This window comes from Artibeus jamaicensis, unplaced genomic scaffold (genome assembly GCF_021234435.1).
Source record: "Artibeus jamaicensis isolate MK-2021 breed Jamaican fruit bat unplaced genomic scaffold, CSHL_Jam_final scaffold_2172, whole genome shotgun sequence".
Lineage (NCBI taxonomy): Eukaryota > Metazoa > Chordata > Mammalia > Chiroptera > Phyllostomidae > Artibeus > Artibeus jamaicensis.
In genome coordinates, this window is record NW_026522031.1 from 2,609,090 (window position 1) to 2,630,799 (window position 21,710).

The 21,710-nt window shown below is 47.7% G+C and overlaps 1 protein-coding gene across 1 annotated transcript in view; it reads left to right on the plus strand.

Annotated features, from left to right (window-relative positions):
* AGK (acylglycerol kinase) overlaps positions 1-21,710 on the plus strand; it is a 74,802-nt gene that overhangs the window by 12,742 nt on the left and 40,350 nt on the right. Inside the window, exons 3-4 of the mRNA XM_037138936.2 lie at positions 16,621-16,660; positions 19,485-19,564. Of these exons, the coding sequence (XP_036994831.2) occupies positions 16,621-16,660; positions 19,485-19,564 (120 nt within the window). The remainder of the gene's footprint in view (positions 1-16,620; positions 16,661-19,484; positions 19,565-21,710) is intronic.

Consider the following 21,710-nt stretch of genomic DNA (forward strand, 5'->3'; position numbering starts at 1 on the left):
CATTTCCATGGATATGGGCTCATTGAATCCTCAAAATCAGGCTGGGAGAGAGGTGGTACTATTTCCATATCATTGATAAGGAGACCGAGGGCTAGAGGGATGAGTAACTTGTCTTAAGTCATATGGCTGCTTATTCGTGAAATTGGGATTTGGGTGCAGGTTAATCATGCTCTAAATCTCACGTAATTTCTGTCCTTGTGACAGTTTTGGAGAGCAGTACTCACTTCAGCATACGCATTGTGCTGTACTTATTAATGGCGTTGCCTCTTAAGCACCTTTCCTAGTAACTTTACTAGAATGTCATATTCCTATTACATTTTCAGACCTCAGATTGAATGAAGCTCCTTTATGAAATAGGACATATTTGTTAGCATTTATTTTTTATAAAGATTTTATTTATTTTTAGAGAGGGGGGAGGGAGAAAGAGAAGGAAACATCAGTGTGTGGTTGCCTGTTGAGCGCCCCCTACTGGGGACTCGGTGCTCAACCCAGGCATGTACCCTGAGTGGGAATTGAACTGGTGACCTTTTTGGTTCTCAGGCTGATGCTCAATCCACTGAGCCACACCAGCCAGGGAGGTTAGCGTTTAACACAGGTTAGTGGTAAGAACTGGACACATGGCCCAGGGACCAAGATACTCATCGCAAAGCCCCCTGAGTGTTTCTGGTTCTTTCTTCATGCCCTCAGTTTTCTGTATGTGTTTCGATTTATATTTTTGTCTGACTCCCCTTTTAATTTTTTTCCTTTTTTCTTACCATTCTTTCCCTTACACTCTGCCTTTTCCTTTTTTTTTTTGGTCCTTTTCTTAGTCTCCTTAGTCCCCTGTTTAATATATAGACAAGTACATTTTTCCTTCTTTTTATGAAAATGTTCAAACGCACAGCAGAGTTGAAAGAAGTTTACAGTAAACACCTGCTTATCTGCTACTTGGATTCTAGGTTTTACTATGATATTTGCTTTATTGCATATCTGTGTATCTCTGCAACCCTTTCTCAGTCTTGCTTTTTATTTTACTTATCCTCACCCACAAATATGTTTGTGGATTTTAGAAAGAGAGAGGAAGTGTTGGGGGGGATAGGGAGGAAAAGGGAGAGGTATGTGAGAGAGAAACTGTCTCTTGGTTGCCTCCTATACACGCTCTGACTGGGGACCAAACCCGCATCCTAGGTGTGTGCCCTGACTTGGGATTGAACCTGCAGCCTTTTGGTGCTTGGGAAAATTCCCAACCCACTGAGCCACCTGGCCAGGGCTCAGTCTTACTTCTTGATGCATTTCAAAGTAATCCGTAGACATCGGGGCACTTCCTCCTCAGTACCTGACCCTGCGTGTCGGTAATTAGAGTTCAGTACTTGCTGCCCTTCTTGTAAAACTCAGAACGTGGAGGACGAATCCCGGGCGCACATTTGCTAAGTTCTGTCGGACGTGCACACCTGTGCGACTGGGGTCCCCACACAGTGCGGGGGCTGCCATCACTCCGTCCGTGTTTTCTTCGCAGCCCTTTTGTGAGGCCCTGCCCTCTCAGCGTAGCGGCTCGGAGCATCATCCCGTCATTGCATTTATTGTGGTTCATCCGTTTGGTCCTTTCTGCGCCGAGCAGTGTTCTAGGAGGTGGTCACCTACCACTCATTTTAGACACACCGAATTTCAGGCTCCTTATCTTGATTTCAAAGACTAGTGAACATAATAATTTACATTTCTCATCTTAAATAGCAAGCAGATTGTTTTATTATATGTATTTGACTTTTATTCTGTGCTTTGAAAGGAAAATAACATCTCCTGATAATGGAATCACATGACAATAATGATAATTGCCTGTATTTTAATGTCGATTTTAAGATTTTAATAATGAACATGAAGTAATAGTGTAAACTATAGTTTACTCTTAAGGGAAAAAATTTTTTTAATAGATCTGTAAAAAAAAATGAATGTGTTAATTTATTTTTATATGTCCCCTTCTTAGTTGCTTTTAATTTGTCTTTTGACATAGATACTAGTTATTCATAGGCTTTATTCCATCATTACTGTGTTTGTAAGTTTTCTTTCCCATTGGGAATTCTCTGCTTTTTTCTCCCTTCTTTTAAGGGAGGAAAAACCTGGGCTGTTTTTCCTCTGCATAACCTCCCTCTGTGAAACGGTGCTGGTTGGCAGGGGAGGCCCGGACCACCGCCCTCGGCAGCGGTGAGTGAGGCGCAGGCGGTGACCCATTTGCCCAGAGCGCAGAGAATTTACGTACTGCTCGTTCCTCTTCACCCGCTCTTCCCCAGTGTTCTGGGTTCCCTGGGGGAGGTTGTGTTCTGGGTTACCTGCAGTGGCCTCTCCCTCCCTCCTAGCCCTTTCAGGACAAAATAAAAGGCGGCAGCAAGGAGGCAGTGTCTGGAGCCCGACAGACCCACACTTGTGGCGGTGGCGTGACCGTGGCTCCTCGGCGCAGGTTTATCCGTGAGGTGGGGATGGTAACAGTACGTCACTGCATCGCCGAAGGAGCAGCTGAGGTGACCGTAAAGCTCTCAGCCTCCATAAGTGCTCACGACTGGGAGGGGGTGTGATGCAGCACACGCTGAGCACTTGGGGAGTTGGAGTGAGTGCGGGCTGGCAGCCGGGCAGGGCTGCGGAGACGCCCGCGGGGAAGGAAGGCGGGACCTGGCCGATGGCCCCAGAGGATCTGGGCCTTTTTTCTGTTCCCCTTCCGTAAAGGACAGCTGGGGAAGCGTCGTGTTAGGACTGACCGGGCTTCACCACAGAGGGGACAGTTAAAACCAGCAAACCCAGTGAGAGCCACTGTCCTTTGCAGCACTGTGACTGTGCCCCCGCCGGTCTCCTCCCGTGGTCCTGGCTGGTGCGCCTTGGTGTGCGCGGCTCCTCCGCCGACCCTCTCCGCTCAGCTGTGGACAGCGGCTCTGCTGCTGCTCACGTCTGGCTCCTGGCTCTCAGCCTCCTCCTTTCCATGCTGCTGGCACCGGCTCTGCCCCCCACCTTGGCCTTGACCCAGGGCTCCCTCCTGCTTACTTCTATGGAGCATCCTGCCGGTCAGCTAGGCAGGAATTCCCGGTACCTTCTTGGAGATTTTTAAATCCTATAAACCCCATGAATTCCTCGACCTTAAACTTGTAAAGCAAATGTGATACTGTAGTGATGGTCCCGGGCCCCCTGTCTGTACGTTTTTACTAATATTGGGTTTTTTCCTCTGAATATAGGAACGTTAGTCTTGATTACTATGCATGGGCTTTCATAAACATTGGTGGCAGCTCCCCTTTCAAGTCCTGTGCTCAGACACAGTTGCTTAGAAGACATAAAAATAAATGGCTAGGAGTTCGCCCGAGAGGTGGGCTCAGCGTCGTTCAGTCTGACTGAGAACTTAGTAATGACAATGGTAACAATAGCTAACACTTGATCAGCCCTGGCCGTGTGTCACCCATGATGTAAGCACTTTACATTTACTAACTCATTTGATCTTCTAACACCTTTACATGATGGTAATTAATCTCCTGGTAGTATGAGATTAATAGTCCTGTGCAGATGAAGGAATTGAGGTTCAGAAGGAAGTAACCTGCCCCAGGTCACATAGGGAGAGAGTGTTAGAGTCACAATCCAAAACAAGGTGGGCTTCATCTCAACCACTCGGGATGGCTCCACTGTTCAGGTGCCTGGAGAGAAACGGACTGCAAGCTGAGGACGCTTATGCCGTAAGCCCCGCGTAGCGTCAAACCTGGGCTCCATCCAGCCTTCCTGGGCTTCTGGCAAGTTATTCCAGCTTGTTGAGCTTCGCTTTTATTCGTGGCACAGTCGCTCGCTGCAGTATGGTGACTTCAGTGAACTCGTCACAGCTCTCGGCACGTGCTAAACGGAGCGGCTACTTTTACTGTTGACATGTAAGGCGCTCTGTGCGGTGTCCTGTCCGAGTGGGTCAAAGTAAATGGAGGGGCTGCCTAAAGAAAACAGGATCAGTTCCTCTTCATTCTGGAAATTTTAAGTATAGAAACTAGAGAGAATCGTATAATGAATCCACACATACCATCACCCAGCTTCAACAGATAGCAACATCTTACTAATCTTGTAACTTTTTTCCCTGGAATATCCCAGATATTTTATCTCATATCATTTTTCCCAAAATACTTCAGGACCTTATTTCAGTGAGTAAGGACTTTAGAAAACCTCAATGCCATTATCTTGAACCTTTCAGAGTCACCAGTCTCCCGTATCACCTAATACTCAATCTGTTTTGTATTTCTTGTTGTCACCCCATTCTCTGTGGGGCAGTTGGGTTCCCATCAATATCAGAACAAGTTTCACACATTGCATTTGGTGTCTGTCTCAGGAGCCTGGTAACGCCTCCTCCCTTTTAAAGGACTGACGTGGTTCAGAGACCAGGCAGGTCTCCGCTGCCCCTGGACTCTTTCGTGCTCTGGGTTTGGCAGGCCACTTACCACAGGTCGCAGTGCAGCCGTATTGGAGGAAGCGGCAGGAAGAAAAAACAGCGATACCAATTGTCTGTATTTAAAACTGTGACATTGTATTCATCATGGATTTTTTTTTTTGCATTTCAACTTTTTAAATTTGTATTGAAACATTTGTCTTTATTACTATGTTTTTTGTCCTTAAATTTTGTATCCGAGGTGTGTGCCCTACTCCCCTCATTCCAGCCTTGGCTATGAGTTGTTTAATTGGTTCCTCTGTCTTTCCTGAGTTTTACAAACTAGGGGTCAGGTCCAGATTCTGGGCTTTGCTGTTCGAAGCATGGGCGTGGTCCAGCAGCACAGGTCATTTCTGGGGGCTTCTTAGAAATGCAGATTCCAGGCCCGCGCCCAGATGTGCTGACTCAGAACCTGCATTTAACCAGAGCCCACGGGAGCTGCATGCACTCTAACATTCAAGGAGCACCACCCGGGAGGCATTGCTTTGGCATTAGACTCGGGTTGCATTGCTTTGGCAAGACTGCTTCGGAGGCGTGTTGATTTCCCCTCGCTGCATCCCAGCAGGAAGTACACGTGCCCCGTTGCCCTGCTTTGGGGACGTCGAGATTGAGCAGTGGAGGCAGCTGTGGTCAGCCTGATCCACCCGTGAGACCGTTAAGAAGAGGGCTCCTGAGAGTTCACTAGAGCGACATGGTGAGGAGGAGAACTGCAGGTGTGGAGTTCTCCTCACCAGCTGTGCAGCCCTGGATGCGGTACTTACCCCACGTGTGGGTCTGTCTGCCGACTGGAGGGCACAGTGGCACCCATCTCCCTGGTGGCCATGCAGGCTTTCCCTCAAAGAAAGCGCTCCGGCAGGAATGGCGCTGCTTTTTCCCTTCTAATGGCTCTTCCCTCCTTATCAGAGAAAGCGTCACAACAAAGGTGTCATTTGAATCGGGCTTTGCAGAGAGAGTATGACAGTGCTCTGCTTGATATTAATGACTTCAACGTAGACAGGGAACGGAAATGTGTAGTGTGTCTTTGGAGACTGGCAAAGAATTGGACTTCGTTGTAGAGCTGCATTTTTTTCAGTGGTAATAAGTGTGAAGGTTGAGAGGGCGTCTGTGGTTTGCATGGAGAAAGGCAGGAGCCAGCGTGGCGGCCTTAGGAACAGGACGAATAAATGGGCAGATGTGAGGTTGCGATGGCGTGAATGCCACCTGAGCGTGGCGCGTAGGCAGAGAGGTCGGTCGGGCTTGGGTCTTGCTGCTTATTGGCTGTGTGACCTTCACCAAGTACTGAACTTGGAACTGCGCCTCAGTTTCCTCAGCGGCGACAGGGATGCTGAGATCTGTTTAGCAGGTTGGTTTGGGTGTCTGGTGCTCCGTGAGTAGTTGACGTCTCTCGAAACGCTAGCTGTTATTACTTCTGGCTGAGTGGGTGTTTGGTTGAGGGAGAGGAAGGCTGGAGAATCCGTGTTGGCGTCAGGACAGGGGCGACTGGCTGTATGGAAAGAGGAAAGTGGCCAGGAGAATCGGTTGAAGGAGACGGGATTCTGTTCCCTTTTGCAGATGCTGGTTCTAAGACCTGGCAGGCTCTCCAGGGGGAATCGCAGGGTTCCCGGGGGAAATGAGGAGGGAGCCGCACTTGACTGGACTGGTATTTTTTTTGGGGGGGTAGGTGGGTATAGATCATAGTTTCATTAATGTCTTGTGCTTCGTTCATCAGTATCTCTGGGATTTCAGACAAAGCAGGAGTTTTACATGACATTAGTCCGGAGAAGCCCCTGACCTGGCAGGCAGTCAGTCAGTCAGTGGCCTGAGCGTGGCTGGTTCAGCCACCGCAGAAGGTAGTGAGGGCTTTCCCCCTCGTGGCTTCTCTGCATTGCGGATTGTGTTACAATGTTGGAATATTATTTTTTCAGAGAGAGGGGAAGGGAAGGAGAAAGAAAAGGAGAGAAACATCAGTGTGTGGTTGCCTCTCACACACTCCCTACCACGGGCCCTACCTGGCCCGCAACCCAGGCATGTGCCCTGATTGGGAATCGAACCAGCAACCCTTTGGTTCATAGGCTGGCACTCAATCCACGGAGCCACACCAGCCAGGGTTGTATTACAGTTTTAAGAAAGCAGTTTGTTTGACTTCTTAGCCATTTCAAGGTTCATGTCTGTCACTGTGTGCCCAAGCGGATGCTGAGATTTGGGTGTATTAATAGTTATTAATAGTTACTTTTATTAATAGTATTAATAGTTACTATTTAAAGAAGCTCATTTATGGACAGTTAAATAATATATGTGCCTGTCAGCCGTGATTTGATTGGGAATCGGGAACTATTTTTATTTTAGAAAGATGCACTTTATTTTGTTTATTGATTTGAGAGAGAGAAAAAAAGAGAAACATCAATTTGTTCTTCCACTTCTGTATGCACTCATTGGTTGATTTTTATATGTGCCCTGACTGGTGATTGAACCTGCAACCTTGGCGCATGGGGATGACTCTCCGACCAACTCAGCTGCCTGGCCAGGACTTCTTTTTTTAAGTGCAATGAAATTTCATTATATTCCCTTTCCTTCCAACTCTTTTGTCAGATTACTTAGAAAACAGATGTTTGTTATTTTAAAAAAATCTATATTATTTGTTTTGTTTCTTCCTCATGCTTATTGGTGTGGGGGGTGCTGAGATGGACGGGCAGGAGGTACATTTAAGTTATAGTTTGTTTTGTTGATTTGACATCATTTTTAGTGATGTTTGTATCAGTGGTTGTAGCCGCTCCCAGCACTGCAGATGGTTTTAGCACCAGCAGTGATTATTCTAACCCCTCGCTAGGCGCCAGCTGACCTCTGGTATGTTTTGGGTCAGGGACCAGCACAAATACTGACCATGTAATTTGAGCTTATAGGTCAGTAGTCGTCCGGATCTGCGCTGCATCCTGGAGCCCAGAGTAAACATCACTTTGTGCACAGTGTTTATGCCGAACAACCTGCTTGGGTGGGAGGCCATCTGTCTTCTTGCAGAGCTGTACAACCCCTGTGGATTGAGGTACCTTGTATGTGATGGCCACCCAGCGTGTGCGTGTTTGTAGTGGTGCATGCAGACATACAGCGGTCAGTCAAACAGAAAGAGCTAGGTTTTGATTGCCTAGTGAAGCTGACATTTTACAGTAAATGAAAGAAAAGTATCTGGCATGGAATGTTTACATTGAGGTGTTGGGTGTGAACGAATGGATGGAGAAAAGAGCAGGAAGTAGGAGGAGTCAGTGGCCATGAGAGAATGCCATTAGAGCTAAGGAGAGTCCCCAGGGGTGGGAATCATTGCAGGAGCCGCTGGCAGTAGCAGTTCAGAACGGTGGCCTTTAGGGGCAGCCCGAGTCTCACCTGGCTGTGGTGCTGTCTGGACTTGAATGGGAACCCAGCGGCCCGAGGGGACAGTCCACAGAGCTCCGCCCACTCACTTGGCTTCTGCAAGTGTTAGGATGTTGCATAGGAGCAGAAACTGATATTTCTGCAGAAAGCTAGGCAAGAATGTGAGGGTGAAAACAGAATAATTACGTGTTCTAGGAGGAGAAAAAGAGAGAGATGTGAAGATAGAGGCTTCCTGCACTTCCAGTTTTCTCCATGGAATGAGGGAATGACCTACAGAATTCACTCCCACTGCCTTGGTTGCTGAAAGCTTCTCTAGAACAGACCAAAGCGATTAGCTGGGTTGTATGAGAGGACCCCCTCAGGGGATGGCACTTTTCATGAAGTAATTTCCTATCCTGAACTGGAGGGGGAACAAACTGTGTGGAGAAAACCTGGGAAATTTGGAGGCACTAACATGTTCACAGGCAGTGGCTTTTTCCACTGAGGTCCACCTCAGTCCAGGGGGGCAAATGTTGGTTTACTGTTGTGAGCGTGCAAAACACAGTTTACTCTTGTATTATTATTTTTTAATTACTGTTTTTCATAAGGAAAACTATAAGCCCACCTTCACCCCACCCTGTATAGACTAAAGTGGTTGGGGACCAATAAGACTGGGAGAAGGAGGGTTTATATTTCTGTATTTCAGAGGGTAGGAAAGAAAAGGCAACATTGTAGCTATTATTAAATTATTAACTATTATTATAAGTGGAGTTTTCTCATTGAGGGGAGATTGAGTCTTTGGCTTCTAAGTGCTTTTGAATAAATGAATAAAGAGCAGGGTTGGGCTTTTTCCTGAGCCCACTTGCAGACAAGAAAATAGTGCATCACTGTAGTGATAACTCATGAACGGAGCTGACCGCAGGTGGTGGCGTCGGCCTGTGCGTGTGATCAAACCGTGGCAGACCCTCCCCGGTCGCATTTTCGTCATTTGGGAAGGCCCTTAGAGAACAGGGTAGCAGGAGAACATCGAGAGAAAAAGGCCACGCTGAGAATCAGGAGACGTGCCTCCCAGTGCTGTCTTTAGTGACTCTGTCCCACGCCGGACAACTCCCCGGGCGGGGGGGGGGGGGCATCTGAGACCAGTTACTAGTTTCCAGGCACTGGAAGGAGAAGGTGCCGTGGATCAGGACCCTCCCCCACGGAGCACGGCGGGCTCCCCGGGGCGTCGGGACTCGGGCCGGAGCTGTGGTACACGTGCTGCCCGCGTGTGTATGTCTTTGCCCAGATGAGAATCACGATGGCAGAGACCGTGCCGCCCCCGGGTGCTGTCATGTCGTTTGGTTGGCGGGGATCAGCGTGTGCGGGGCGAGGCTGAAAACGTGGGACTCGACAACTGCTGAGGACTCTTCCAACCTTAACACTCGAGGTTTTCAGGAACTAGAACTTGGACTTGGGTACCTTTGATACAGGCATTTTGTTTGCCTGGCTGCAGTGGGGCTTTGATACTTGGACAAGGAGATAGACAAAGATAGTGAAAAAGGGGATTGGAGACCTGGCAGTTGCTGTGGTGTTAAGGAAGCTGTGGTTAGCGGCGGGTACATTCATTATCTGGGGTGAGTCACACATCTCATGCAGTGAGCAGGTTAAAACGTATTTTGGCAAAGGCCCACAGGGCGGATTGACTTTATGGAGAAGTGAGGTACTGCAGCTCCTTTCATATCGACTCACTCGTCAGAGTAGCAGTTTTTACTAGATTTGTAATTTCAGTGCCGAGCCATTCATTCTTGTTAACCAAGATGAGACTTCTCCCTCCCTCCCTCCCTGCCTCCCTTCCTTCCTATTATAGCAAATTTAGACCTGGGGATATGCTCTTGGCTTGCTTTATATTATTAAAAGTGTTGGTTTTTTTTTTTTTTTTTTGGTGGCCTTGCTAAACAGACCACCAACCAAAGAAACCCATTCAGAGACACCATTTGACCCTGAAGCCCTGGATGAGGAGGGCGGTGCACATGCCACTTGTCCAAAGGGAAGCAGTGCCCTTGTCCCGTGTGTGTGACAATAGACATTGTTAGCTCAGTTTTCCTGTTGCTGAACTTGCACCGTCAGCAACAGAGACGGTGGCATTTTAATGCCAGTGACGACCCGGGGGCTCCTGTTTTCTCTTCTCTTTGATGCACGCTAAGGCGTGCTGAGATGAGGGGTCAGCCCTTCCTGCACAGTGATCAGGGTTTTTATCCCGGCCCTTTGTACTTCCACGGCATTAGGGAAGGTGTCCAGGTCCTTGTGCTCGGGACCGATAAGAAGGTACAAATCTCTCAAGTAGCAGGTGGCACATGATGGGGCGCCTGGGGAAGGAGAAGAGGGACCATCCTTAGGTTGCTGGAAAGGCCAGGCCAGAAGGCCCTAAAATCCTCATAAGAGTCGTTGACACTTTTACTGTTCTCTTAGAGTTTTTGACCTCTCACACTGCCCTTGTCTCCTAGCCACAGGAGCCCTCTCTCGTCCAGAACACCAGGCTTCCTTCCTTCCTTCCTTCCTTCCTTAGCAGGCAGCGCCTCCCCCGAGTGGTCGCATGTCTTTCCCTTGGGCAGACGTGGTCAGCACTTCCCGTGCCTGCGGGGCCGCACCGCCCAAGTCATTATCTTTGTGGGTGGGGGAGGCGGGCATACGGGAGGTGGGGGGCGATGTTTGTTTGAAAAACCTCTTCCTCTCCGCGCACAAGAGAATCCCTTCTCTGAGCTTCATTTTCGTCTTTGCTTCCATCGCCACCCCATCGCCACCCCATCCCCACTGGTCCAGGGGCCCTGCCCAGTGGGCACCGCCCCTGGCGATGGAATGATGAATTATTCTGGGGAGCTTGGATAGGTTGAAGTAATTGCTGTAAGTATCGAAACTTGAAATCTGTTTCATGTAAAGCAAAACTGTGTTTGCATACACCAAGGGGAAAGCTGGTGGTAGGAACTGTACGATTCGCCTCTGGCCTGTAGTGGGAAGCGGAATCGATGGGATTTTTCCCTCCGTGTGAAGTTGTTATTGAAGGAAGAACTTATCTCATTTTGCAGTCCTGCAGCAATAAATAAAACATTTACGGCTTGGGATGAATTGAGAGCATCTCATTTCCTGTGGTAGCGGGCACGTTCGTATTCTTTTAAAGCCTCGGGCTGACTGACATAGATTTTTTTTTTTCGCTTTATAATCCAGGAGCTTCTAATTTCTTTCTGTCAGAGAATACCAGCCTTTCATACTGAGCACATCTTCGGAGACCCTTTTTGATATGGCTCCACCTGCAGCACCTCTTTCGGGGTGTGTTGGCGTCAGTTCTCCTGGGAGACGACATGGTGTACTGGGAAGAACGCGGGCTTGGAGTGGGTACACAGTAGTTGTGTGGCTGTGTGCCTGCGTGTCTGTGTGTGTGAGACAGGTGTTTTAGCTCACATGCAGATTCTCGGCTGTTAGCACTCCAGGATTTCTCAGATGGCCAGTCCCAGCCACTGGGATGTGTCTTGTGGTTCTCACTTAGCTTGTTTAGAGGGTACTAATTCTGTTACTTCTTCCCCCCACACACACCCTTCTCTTGGCTCTAGTAACATACCTATGACTTTTGTACGTTTTTTATCCTCTCCTGTACTCACCAGAGTGATCCTCCCTCTAGCCTTTGGGGACCGTCCCACGGAAGGACCGGTCCCGCTGATCTCTCAGTTCAAGGACCCCGAACACTCACACAACCAGGCGTCTTCAGCCTGCAGTGAATCGGTCTCTCCTGTTCAAACGTTTGCTACTTATTATCACACAGGTATTCACCGAGGACCTTCGAGCTCTAAGAGTCTGTGCTCTGGGAGGGAAAATGGTGACTTCTCCGTGACTTTAGACAGTTACAGTCAAGGAAGCAAGCTGACACTCAGCTTTGTCTGTGGCGGGGTAAGGGCACAGGTGGTACGTGCTTGGCCTTCTGTTTCTTAAAGGCAGAGGGGATAAAATGATCGGAGCCTTGGGCGGGGGGCAAATCATTGTGACTTTCAGAAACAGCAAAACCCGCAGTTTGTGGAGTGTAGAGGCAGCATCAGGGGATGGGGAAAATGGTGCTTAGCCTGCCCCTCCATCGTCCACCTCGTTTCTCCTGTGGCTCTCGGAGGAGGCGCAGTCTCCACTCAGACCTCCGCTGGCGTTTCCTGCCTGCACGCTGCCCGGGGTCTCCTCACGGTCGCACGCCCACGCCCACAGATCCAGTTCCTCCTCTGCAAAGAGCGCCACCTGGTGGCCGCGGCAGAATCGCGGGGCTGTCTTTGACCCCGCCCTTACTGTTCCTTCCCAGGAGCCAGCCCTCAGATTTACTCCTGAGTATCTGCTGAATATTTAAATAGCTTAAAAGGCCTTTGGTGACCCGCCTGTGCCTGACTCCTCAGACCTCCTCTTCTGCTGCCAGGGCCATGGCCGGCCACCTCCGGCTGCCCCCACCCGCCTACAGGCGCCTGTGTCAGTCAGTCACCTTCCAGCCCTTGCAGGCTTTCCACACTGGGACTGGGGATTGTATACATTCGGACCAGGGTTGGAACTGGCAACCCAGGCACGGGCCCTGACGGGGAATCGAACCTGCAACCTTCCAGTTATGGGAGGATGCTCAGCCAGCTGAGCTACACCAAGCCGGGAGGAACTTCTCTTTTGAAGTAGTTTGCGGAGCTTGCTGTAGACCATCAAAACACCTCAATGGGGGAGCTCTTTTTTTCTTTGAGAATGTTTGACTTTCAGAAACAGCTTGGTTCACAGAGTGAGAACAAGATGGTTAACGCCATTTCTGATATTTAATAAAAGCATGATTACAATGAGATTTTCCTTTGTAGTATCTAAATTAATACATATTCCGGCTTTCTGACAACTAATACAGCATATATATTCCTTCTGACACATTGACATTCAGGAAACTAACCATCATAAAGTCTTGATTTTTGAATCGCACTCTGATAAAATCAAGCAGTGTTAGTAAGCTCAGGAGAGACATCTTTAATAATATTCTTAATTACCAGTCGACCATCAAAATTTTCCTTCTAGTGAAGAAGAATTTAGGAAAAAGTAATCCAAGGTGACACCCTGTATTCTTACACAAATTTGGGGCTGTTCCCTTTCCAGCGAGGGCCACAGTGTCAGTGTGGCTGAAACGCATTGTGGAAGGCGGTCCCACTATGACGCAGAGAACGCGGCCCCATCGGGGGCCTGTTCCTCGGGAAGGGCGGAGCTGCCAGGGGAAAGGACAGGGACGTGGAGGCAGGCACTCCGCCTCTGCAGAAGCACCGAGGGCGTGCACAGCATGACCCTCAGGATGTGCTTATAGGTACGAGAGCGGAGGCACAGGTGAAAGCCTGAACTAGAAAACACACCCAGAGCGAGTGGTTGGGGGAGCAGCCAGCCGGGGAAGGCTGGATGCAGTGAAACCCTGGGCTGGATGCAGTTGAACTTGGAGTTCCAGTCCACGGGGACCGGTCACAGTGCGCCGGTCACTGCATGGAGCCTCTATGTAGTCTGTGGCCCAGCGGTTGCTGAGGGTTCGGTGTGATTCCTTGTCATTGTGTAGAGAAGTTATGGATGTGAGGTATCGAGGCAGCCGTAAAGGGTTGTGGACACGTTAGTTATTTTAAACTATTTCACCAGTTTGTACCCTGAACTTACCTCATCCTCTGTGTGTGCGCGCACGTATGTGTATATAGGTGTGTGTGTGTACTTTCGTAGGTGCTAGAATGATGGAGAGATGCGGCGCAGGGAGAGGGATGCATGGCTCATTGTGAATCGTGGGTGAGGGAGGAGAGAGGAGCTTGTGCAGCGAACTCCCTCTTGCCACAGGGTGGTTGTGGAGCAGTGCCACGCAGGCACGTGGGCACTGAGCCTGTCTGGAAAGGCCTTGTGCACTGGACTCCACGAGGGCTGGTGCCCGCGAAGTCTTTGTCACAGTACGGCATGCACTCGGGGGAACTGGTGTCTTTATGGTTTTACTGGCACCTCGGTCCTAGGTTTCAGCTGGGCAGTGTTGGTACGTGCCCAGGGGTAGGGATTTCTGGTGGAAGCTGCCACGCGGTGGGATCTAAGACTGCTTCTCCAGCCTGGCTGTGGGAGAAAAGTCACTGGGCAGCCTTAGACGTCACCTGTGGCCACAAGCAAATGGTTGGCTGTTTTAATTTCTCTTAGTTCGACCTTAAATATCAAAATTTAGTTTAAATCACTATAAAGCTGCAAAATTCAAGGACAACAATGTTATGAAAAAGGTCTAAAAAGAGAATTTAAATGGAATGCCCATTTCTACTTTTACTTCTTTTCTGTAAGTTATATGTTGGTCATCCTTTCTGGGTACCAACCAGTTTTCTTAATTTCAACCTGAATAACAGCAGGTATCTCGGCAATGCCAGCAACAGGCATCACGAGGAGAAGGTTTTGGGGCCCTGTGGGCAGTCAGCCATTGACATGTGATGTACATGGCAGACACATTTTAGAGACCTTCATGTTGGATAGATATTTTGATAGAATGTTTTTATTTTCAAAAGGCAAAATTACGTATTTATTTTTGTGTGTCTTAATCCCCTCACCTCTCACCTATTCTCCCATGCTCACCCTCCCGTCTCTTTCTCTTTAACCTTTTAAAGGCATTTTAATTATGATGTGTGTTGGGGTGGGCCTCTTTGTGTCTGTCTTGTTTGGGACTCCCTGTGCTTCCTGGACTTGCATGTCTATTACCTTCACCAAATTAGGGAAGTTTCTTTTCCTTACTTTTCAAATAGATTTCCAATTTTTTGCTCTTCTGACACGCCTGGGAAGCGAATGTTGGGTTGATTAAAGTTATCCCACTGGCTGCTTACACCGTCCTTGTTTTTTGGATTCTTTTTTCTTCTTGTTGTTCTGATTGGTTGGTTTTTGCTTCCTTATGTTCCAAATCATTGATTTGATTCTTGGCTTCATTCACTCCACTGTTGTTTCCCTGTAATTGTTCTTTATTTCAGTTAGTGTATCCTTCATTTATGACTGGGTCTTTTTTAGGCTGCTGAGGTCCTCACTAAGTTCCTTGAGCATCCTTGTAACCAGTGTTTTGAACTCTGCATCTGATAGATTGTTGTCTCCATTTCATTTAGTTCTTTTTCTGGGGTTTTGATCTGTCCTTTCATTTGGGCCATGTTTCCTTGTCTCTTCGTTTTGGCAGCCTCCCTGTGTTGGTTTCTGTGTATTAGGTACAGCTGCTATGACTCTGTGTCTTGATAGTGTGGCCTAATGTAGTAGGTGTCCTGTAGGGTCCAGTGGCACTGCCTCCCCTACCACCCAAGCTGAGAACTTGAGGTGCACCCTTTGTGTGGGTTGAGTACACCCTCCTTCTGTAGTTGAGCCTTGGTTGCTGTTGGCAGGTCAACAGGAGGGATTTATCCAGGCCAGTCAGCTGCAGGGATTGGCTCTGCCCACTGACCACCAACCTCTGCCCTCCGTGGAGGATCAGCTGTGCAGGGGCAGGGTGGTGGCGCTCCACCACCAGGGTGAGCTACGTAGCTGTCTGCCGGGTGCTCTGGCCTACGGTTTCCCCGGTGATGCAGGCCCAGGTCAGCCTCCACCTGTGTGTTTTGCTTAGTTTGTTTTTTAGATTCAGTTGTTAATCTTTGTGAATTTCTTGCCATTTTAATGTTCATAGTTTTGATCTTCTTTTCTTAAATAAGTCCCTTTAACATTTCATGTAATAATGGCTTGGTGATGATGAGCTCCTTTAGTTTGACTTTGTCTGGGAAGTACTTCATCTGCCCTTCAATTCTAAATGGTAGGTTTGCTGGGTAGAGTAATCTTGGTTGTAGGTCCTTGCTTTTTGCTTTTCATCACTTTGAATACTTCTTGCCAGTCCCTTCTGACCTGCATCAGCTAACAGTGTAATGGGAACTCCTTTGTAGGTAACTCTGCTTTTTTCTTAATACTTTTAAGATTCTCTCTTTCTGTGTAACCTTTGACATTTTAATTATGCGTCTTGGTGTGGGCCTCTCTATGCTTCCTGGACTTGTATGTCTATTTCCTGAAAGGCAAAATTTTGCCTCCTGCCACAATTTTCCCTTTAGGATATAAGTGGATGTCTGACAGTGATACCAAAAAAAAAAAAAAGTTTAGGTAAAACAGCAGCAGAAGCAACTAAACATCACATTTGTTTCTGGTGAATGACCTGAGCCATTTCCATTGGGTCAGAAACATGCAGGATGGGCTCATTACCTTTCTATTGTTGCCCTTGCAGATGATTGCAAACTTAGTGATTTAGCAGGACACAGATTCTCTTACAGCTCCGTAGGGTAGAAGTCCAGTGCAGTCTCACTGGGCTCAAGTCCAGGTGTCGGCAAGGGCTGTGCTCCTTCTGGAGGTTGTCGGGAAGAGCGCCTGTCCTTGCCTTTCCAGCTTCCAGGAGGTCCCCCCCCCACTCCCGCCCTGGTCTTGGCCTCCATCCTCAGAGCCAGCAGGGCTGCCTCTGTCTGACCATCCAACCTCCGTAATCAGATTTGCTCATCATCACAGCCAGGAGAGTTTCTCTGCTTCTGAGCACCCTGGTGGTTAATTTTGACCACCTTCACGGACCATCAGAATCTGCCTGTCTCCAGGTGCCACGCTGACTCCCATCGTGATGCCGCAGAGCCTCCGGTTCTGGGGGTTCAGATGTGGCCATTTCAGGGGGCGTTATTCTGCCTGCCATTATATGGAAGTCATTCACACCCTATTTCATTCAGAGGAAGTGTTTTTCAGACGCGCTCATAATTTGTTGTAGGTCTTCAAGAACCTTTCACTTGGGTATTTCATAGGGGAGAGCTGTGTGTATTTAAGAAACCGTTTTATTTGTTTGGGTTTTCAACTGCTTATTAGAGCTAACATTTCTTCTCCCTTGTTTTCTCTGATAGTGATAACCTGCTGAGGAGAGCGGCTTGCCAAGAAGCTCAGGTAACGCCATTCGCCATGAGACGGGGGCAGCGCCTCCTGTCATCTGTGCGGGAGACGCAGGCTGTTCAGGGCGCTGTGCCTCCCATCTGGAGGCGTGGGTGTGTCCCCACTGTGGGGGGTGGGGACGGTCGTGGGGAGAGCCAGCAGAGGAAGTGAACCGTCTGGTGTGGAGCAGTCCTGCTGCCCACGGCCTTAGGCTGGTTTACCACTGTGTGTGTCCGAGCGGCTCAGGGGCGGGGGCTGGGGGAGGTCGATTCCATGCACAGTCTTGGCCTGAGGACGAGGCCAAGCCCTGACTCGTCCTGATCAAGAACTCCATAGGCCGTCAGTTCAGAGCAGGCGTTACTCCTCAAAGTCAAATCTTCTTACAGCTGTTGGTTCATACTGTTAAAGCTCGACTCTCTCAGCACAGCCAGTTCCCACCATGCGCGCCGTTGGCCCGCCTGGTGATAGTGCACTTAAATCGTCCTGTATCTCGCTGTGTTTGTTACAGTTCAGTTGCAAATCCTTTCAAGTCCAAGGCCACATTTTTGTTCTCTTACCCCCTCCAAACTTGTACATTATACCTTGCAGGTGAATTCCATGATTGAGTTGCCTTCTTGTTGTATGCCATTTAAGTTTATTATGGCAGAAATACAAAAACAAAAAACAGGAAATGAAAAAGGTATGAGATTTATAGTAGGAGACGTGGGCGGCGAACCTACTGTTTTTCCTGAAACGTTTTCATGCGTGACAGTGACAATAGGTACTATTAGCAAATACCTTTCTTTTATGATTGCCTAACCATTCTAAATGTGTTTTCCGAATTTGAGCACTTGGTCACTTGTTTCATCTCATGTGGCTCTAAGTTGTTTTGGAAATGAACTTGAACTTTGTACTCAAGTCGAGGTGATCCCCACCATAAGTGAATATTCCATTAGCAGCTGGAAAATTGGGAGACGATCCCTCTCTTTTGCTCTTTAAGAGAGAACGTTCGTGGGTCCTCCCTTGCCTAAGATAAATGCCTCCACCTTTGTTCCAAAGTCCGTTCCAAAATCTATTCTCTCTTACTTTTTCGGAGACTGTGTTCCTTGAGTTATTTCCACTTTTTCATTTATTTACCTCTTCCCACTGTTCTTTTTCTTAGAGATTTTATTTTTAGAGAGGGGAAGGGAGGGAGAAACATCAGTATGTGGTTGCTTCTTGTGCACTACCTACTGGTACCTGACCCGCCAACCAGGCATGTGCCCAGACTGGGAATTGAACCTGCAACCCTGTGGTTCACAGGCCGGTACTCAATCCACTGAGCCACACCAGGTGGGGCTTTTCCCACTGTTCTAATTTTCCTTTTCCCAACACACACACTTAGCTCCTCTTTGATAAAAGTGACGTTTTCTATTTGTGCCCTTCTCTTAAGTCTAAATTTTTGAAAGAATATGATTTTTTAACTTTCATGTACACTTAGCTCATCACAGTCTTACATAAATTCCTTAACCTCCTGTCAACCTAAAACTTGAGTTGCAAGTTAAGTATTCTGGAGAGTAGAAACCAGGACAGGGGGGAAGAATGTGGAACTGTGCATCCGGAACCGGGTGGGCACGAGAACTTGTTAATTATATCATTTGTGGCCACATTCCAGAAATAGTATGGATAGAACAAGAACAAATTATAATATGTAGAGATTTGGTAGCCAAATGTTAAGGTCTAATTCAGTAAGACTGAAAACAGTAGAAATTATAATGTACCAGAATGTACTTTTTTTTTTAACAAAGAAACAGTATGTCTTTCTGAAGTATTCAGAAAAAGTTTACTTTTTTTTAAGCAAGAAATAGACAATGGTAAGAAAGGATCTCCAGTGGATGTCAGGCAGGAGGTAGATTTAGAGGCAACTATTTAATGAAAATCTGGTTATCACCTTTCATTTTTCCCGGTAGTTACTTTGTACATCTACCCTGGAATCCTGCCTTCTTGGCCCAGACCTGCTCCCCGCCGTCCAAGACTCGGAACTTAGCCCTTTGTGCCGCTGTCCTCCTCTCGTCCTTTCCGGATCTTGTGCTCCTGTTAGTCCCCACCCTTGCATCGCCTTGTCTCTGAATCCTGCCTCGTCCTTCCTTTGCTCTTTAGAGCTGATAAAGAAGGAGACGCTGGGATTTTGGAGTTCGATCGATGTAAATGCTAGGCTGTAACTTATTAACAGGGTGACTTTGATTCAGTCTTTCTGAATCCTGTCTTTCTAATCTATTAAAATGGGAACCTTTAAGACCTCCTAGGTTTCTCAGAACTAAGAACGATGAGTGCGAAAGTGGCAAATACTAAGTGCTTAGTGAACATTGATTGCATTTCTTTTCCTGCCACAGTTGATGCTACTTAAGTTATCGTTCAAGGTAGCAAAGCAGAGGAGGCAGGTAGAGTATTAGCTCAGATATATGTAAATATATAAAGATTAATTGGTGACACAAAGGTTCTTCATAAATAAGCTTCAGTAATAAGTTGAAGTAGAAAAGAGTACACTCTGAAAACTAAAGACAAATGGATTAAAATTCCCCTCTGGCAGCTATTGTCTCTCTCTTGTGTTTGTAATAAACCTGGCCACAGCTTGTGGAGAAAACACAAGTTACCTCTAGCAGGTAAAGCAGTGTTTGTTTATTATTAAATAATGGGACACTTTTGTGTTATTACTTATGGTATTTCTGTTAATGTGAAATCATGAAAGAACATTCTTTTTTTCTCCTAGAGTAACTATTATTATCTTCTGGAAGTAAATTCTTTCGGAATGAAAGAATATATGTGATCACTAACCAAATAAAAGGACATTCACTTCAAACTTTTCTTTCCCCCTTTTTAGGTGTTTGGCAATCAGCTGATCCCTCCCAATGCACAAGTGAAGAAGGCAACCGTCTTCCTCAACCCCGCCGCTTGCAGAGGGTAGGCGATTTGTTACGTACGCATTGGTGGCTTGTTGCACGTTCAGTTTTTATAAGGGGGGGGGATAATCATGGAATATCCGGCAGCTGGTTGGATTGTTTGGAACTGGAAGGCCAGGTTCAATACTCTTCCAGCAACAAGGTTTGCGTGTGATGAAGAAATAACAGTTAATGAGGTGCAACTGTAAAGCTAACTGGTGCCCAGCAAACCTGGCTAACTGAAGGTCACTGATCATTCTAGAATTAACACTTGCGAGTAAGTCTGACCTGCTTGGCAGCAGCCCCCTGGGGAAACCCCTGCCGCCGTGACGTGGGTTATCAGAACTTCTCCGTGGCAAGGCATTCAGAGATGGCCAGGAGCTCTGGGCTGGCACGGGCAGCAGAGTTCTTCCCTGGAGGAGTGAGCCTGAGCCTGGCCTGGGAGGGCACCCGAGGGAGAGCCCCCCCCTCTTCTGGGCTGAGGAGGTGGTCTGAGGACAGGGGCCTAGGACAGGAGGGACTGACTGTTTTCTGCTGTGTCGCGGGACCGTGAGTACACTGGTCTGGCTGGCCGGCAGGGTCACGTGAGGGAATGTGGGATCCAGGTGGGAAGAGTACTTGGGACCTTGGGTGCTACTCAGGTGTCCCTGTGCGTTATTGTAACAGATGTGCCACACTGGTGTGCGGTGTCCACAGTGGGGTGGGCTGTGTGTGGAGTGGGGCCAGGAGCGTGCGGGAACACTCTGCACTTTTTTAAACAGTTGAATTTTGGGGGTGACGTTGGTTAATCACGTAAGTCTCAAGCGTACAGTTCTCTGACACATCACCTGTGAACTGCCTTGTGTGCTCACCACCCAAAGCCTCGTCTCCTTCCATCCTCCACCTCCTTCCCCTCCGGCAACCACCGAGCCGTGGTCTGCGTCAGTGAGTTCGTTCCTTTGTTTTGTTTGTTGCTTTGTTTTACATCCCACACATGAGTGAAGCCATACGGTTTTTGTTCTTTAGCATCCGACTTATTTCACTTAGCACGAAAGGCTCAGCGCCCATCTCAGTGGCTGAAAACGATAACATTTCATCACTTTTTTTTGCCCGTTGTGGGTCCCGGCGTGTGCCGCCCCCTCTTTGCTCACTCAGCTGTGGGAGGGCCTCAGCTACTGTGGGCAATGCTGCCGGGAACATAGGGGCACATGTATGTTTGCGAATAAATGTTTTCACATTTGTCAGGTAGATACCCCCGAAGAGGGGTTGCTGGCTCGTGTGGCAGCTCTGTTGTGAATTTTTTGAGGAACCTCCGTACTGTTTTCCATGGCAGTTGTACAAATTCACATTCCTACCGGCAGTGAATGAGAGTTCTTTTTGTGTCTGTATTCTCTCTAACACTTGCTACTTCTTTTTTTTATTAGTGTTTGAATACAGTTGTCTCCATTTTCCCACCACTACTTTCCCCCGTGTCATTTCTTTTTTTTTAATTTACTTATATTTATCTATTTTTATTGATTATGCTGTTACAGTTTTCCCAATTTTTCTCCCTTTATTCCCCCTCCACCCTGCACCCCAACCATCCAGCTTCCGCCTCCCTTTAGTTCATGTCCATGGGTTGTACATATAAGTGCTTTGAGTTCTCTGTTTCCTCTACCATTTTTTAAATTAATTTTATTGATTATGCCATTACAGTTCTATTTTCCCCCTTCATTCCCCTCCACCCTGTACACCCCCTTCGCCACCATTCCCCCTCCTTTAGTTTATGACCACATGTCTCAAGTTCTTTAGATTCTGTATTTCCCACACTATTCTTGCCCTCCCCCCTATTTTCTACCTACCGTCTATGCTACTTATTCTCTGTACCTTCTCCCCCCTTCTCCTCCTCCCACTCCCCTGTTGCTAACCCTCCATGAGATCTTCATTTCTATGGTTCTGCTCCTGATCTAGCTGTCCTCTTAGTTTGCTTTTGTTTTAGGTGTGGTTGTTAATAACTGTGAGTTTGCTGTTCTTTCACTGTTCATCTTTTTTATCTTCTTTTTCTTAGGTAAGTCCCTTTAACATTTCATAGAATAAGGGCTTGGTGATGATGAACTTGAATTTGATCTTATCTGAGAAACACTTTATCTGTCCTTCCATTCTAAGTGAAAGCTTTGCTGGATAGAACAATCTTAGCTGTAGGTCCTTGG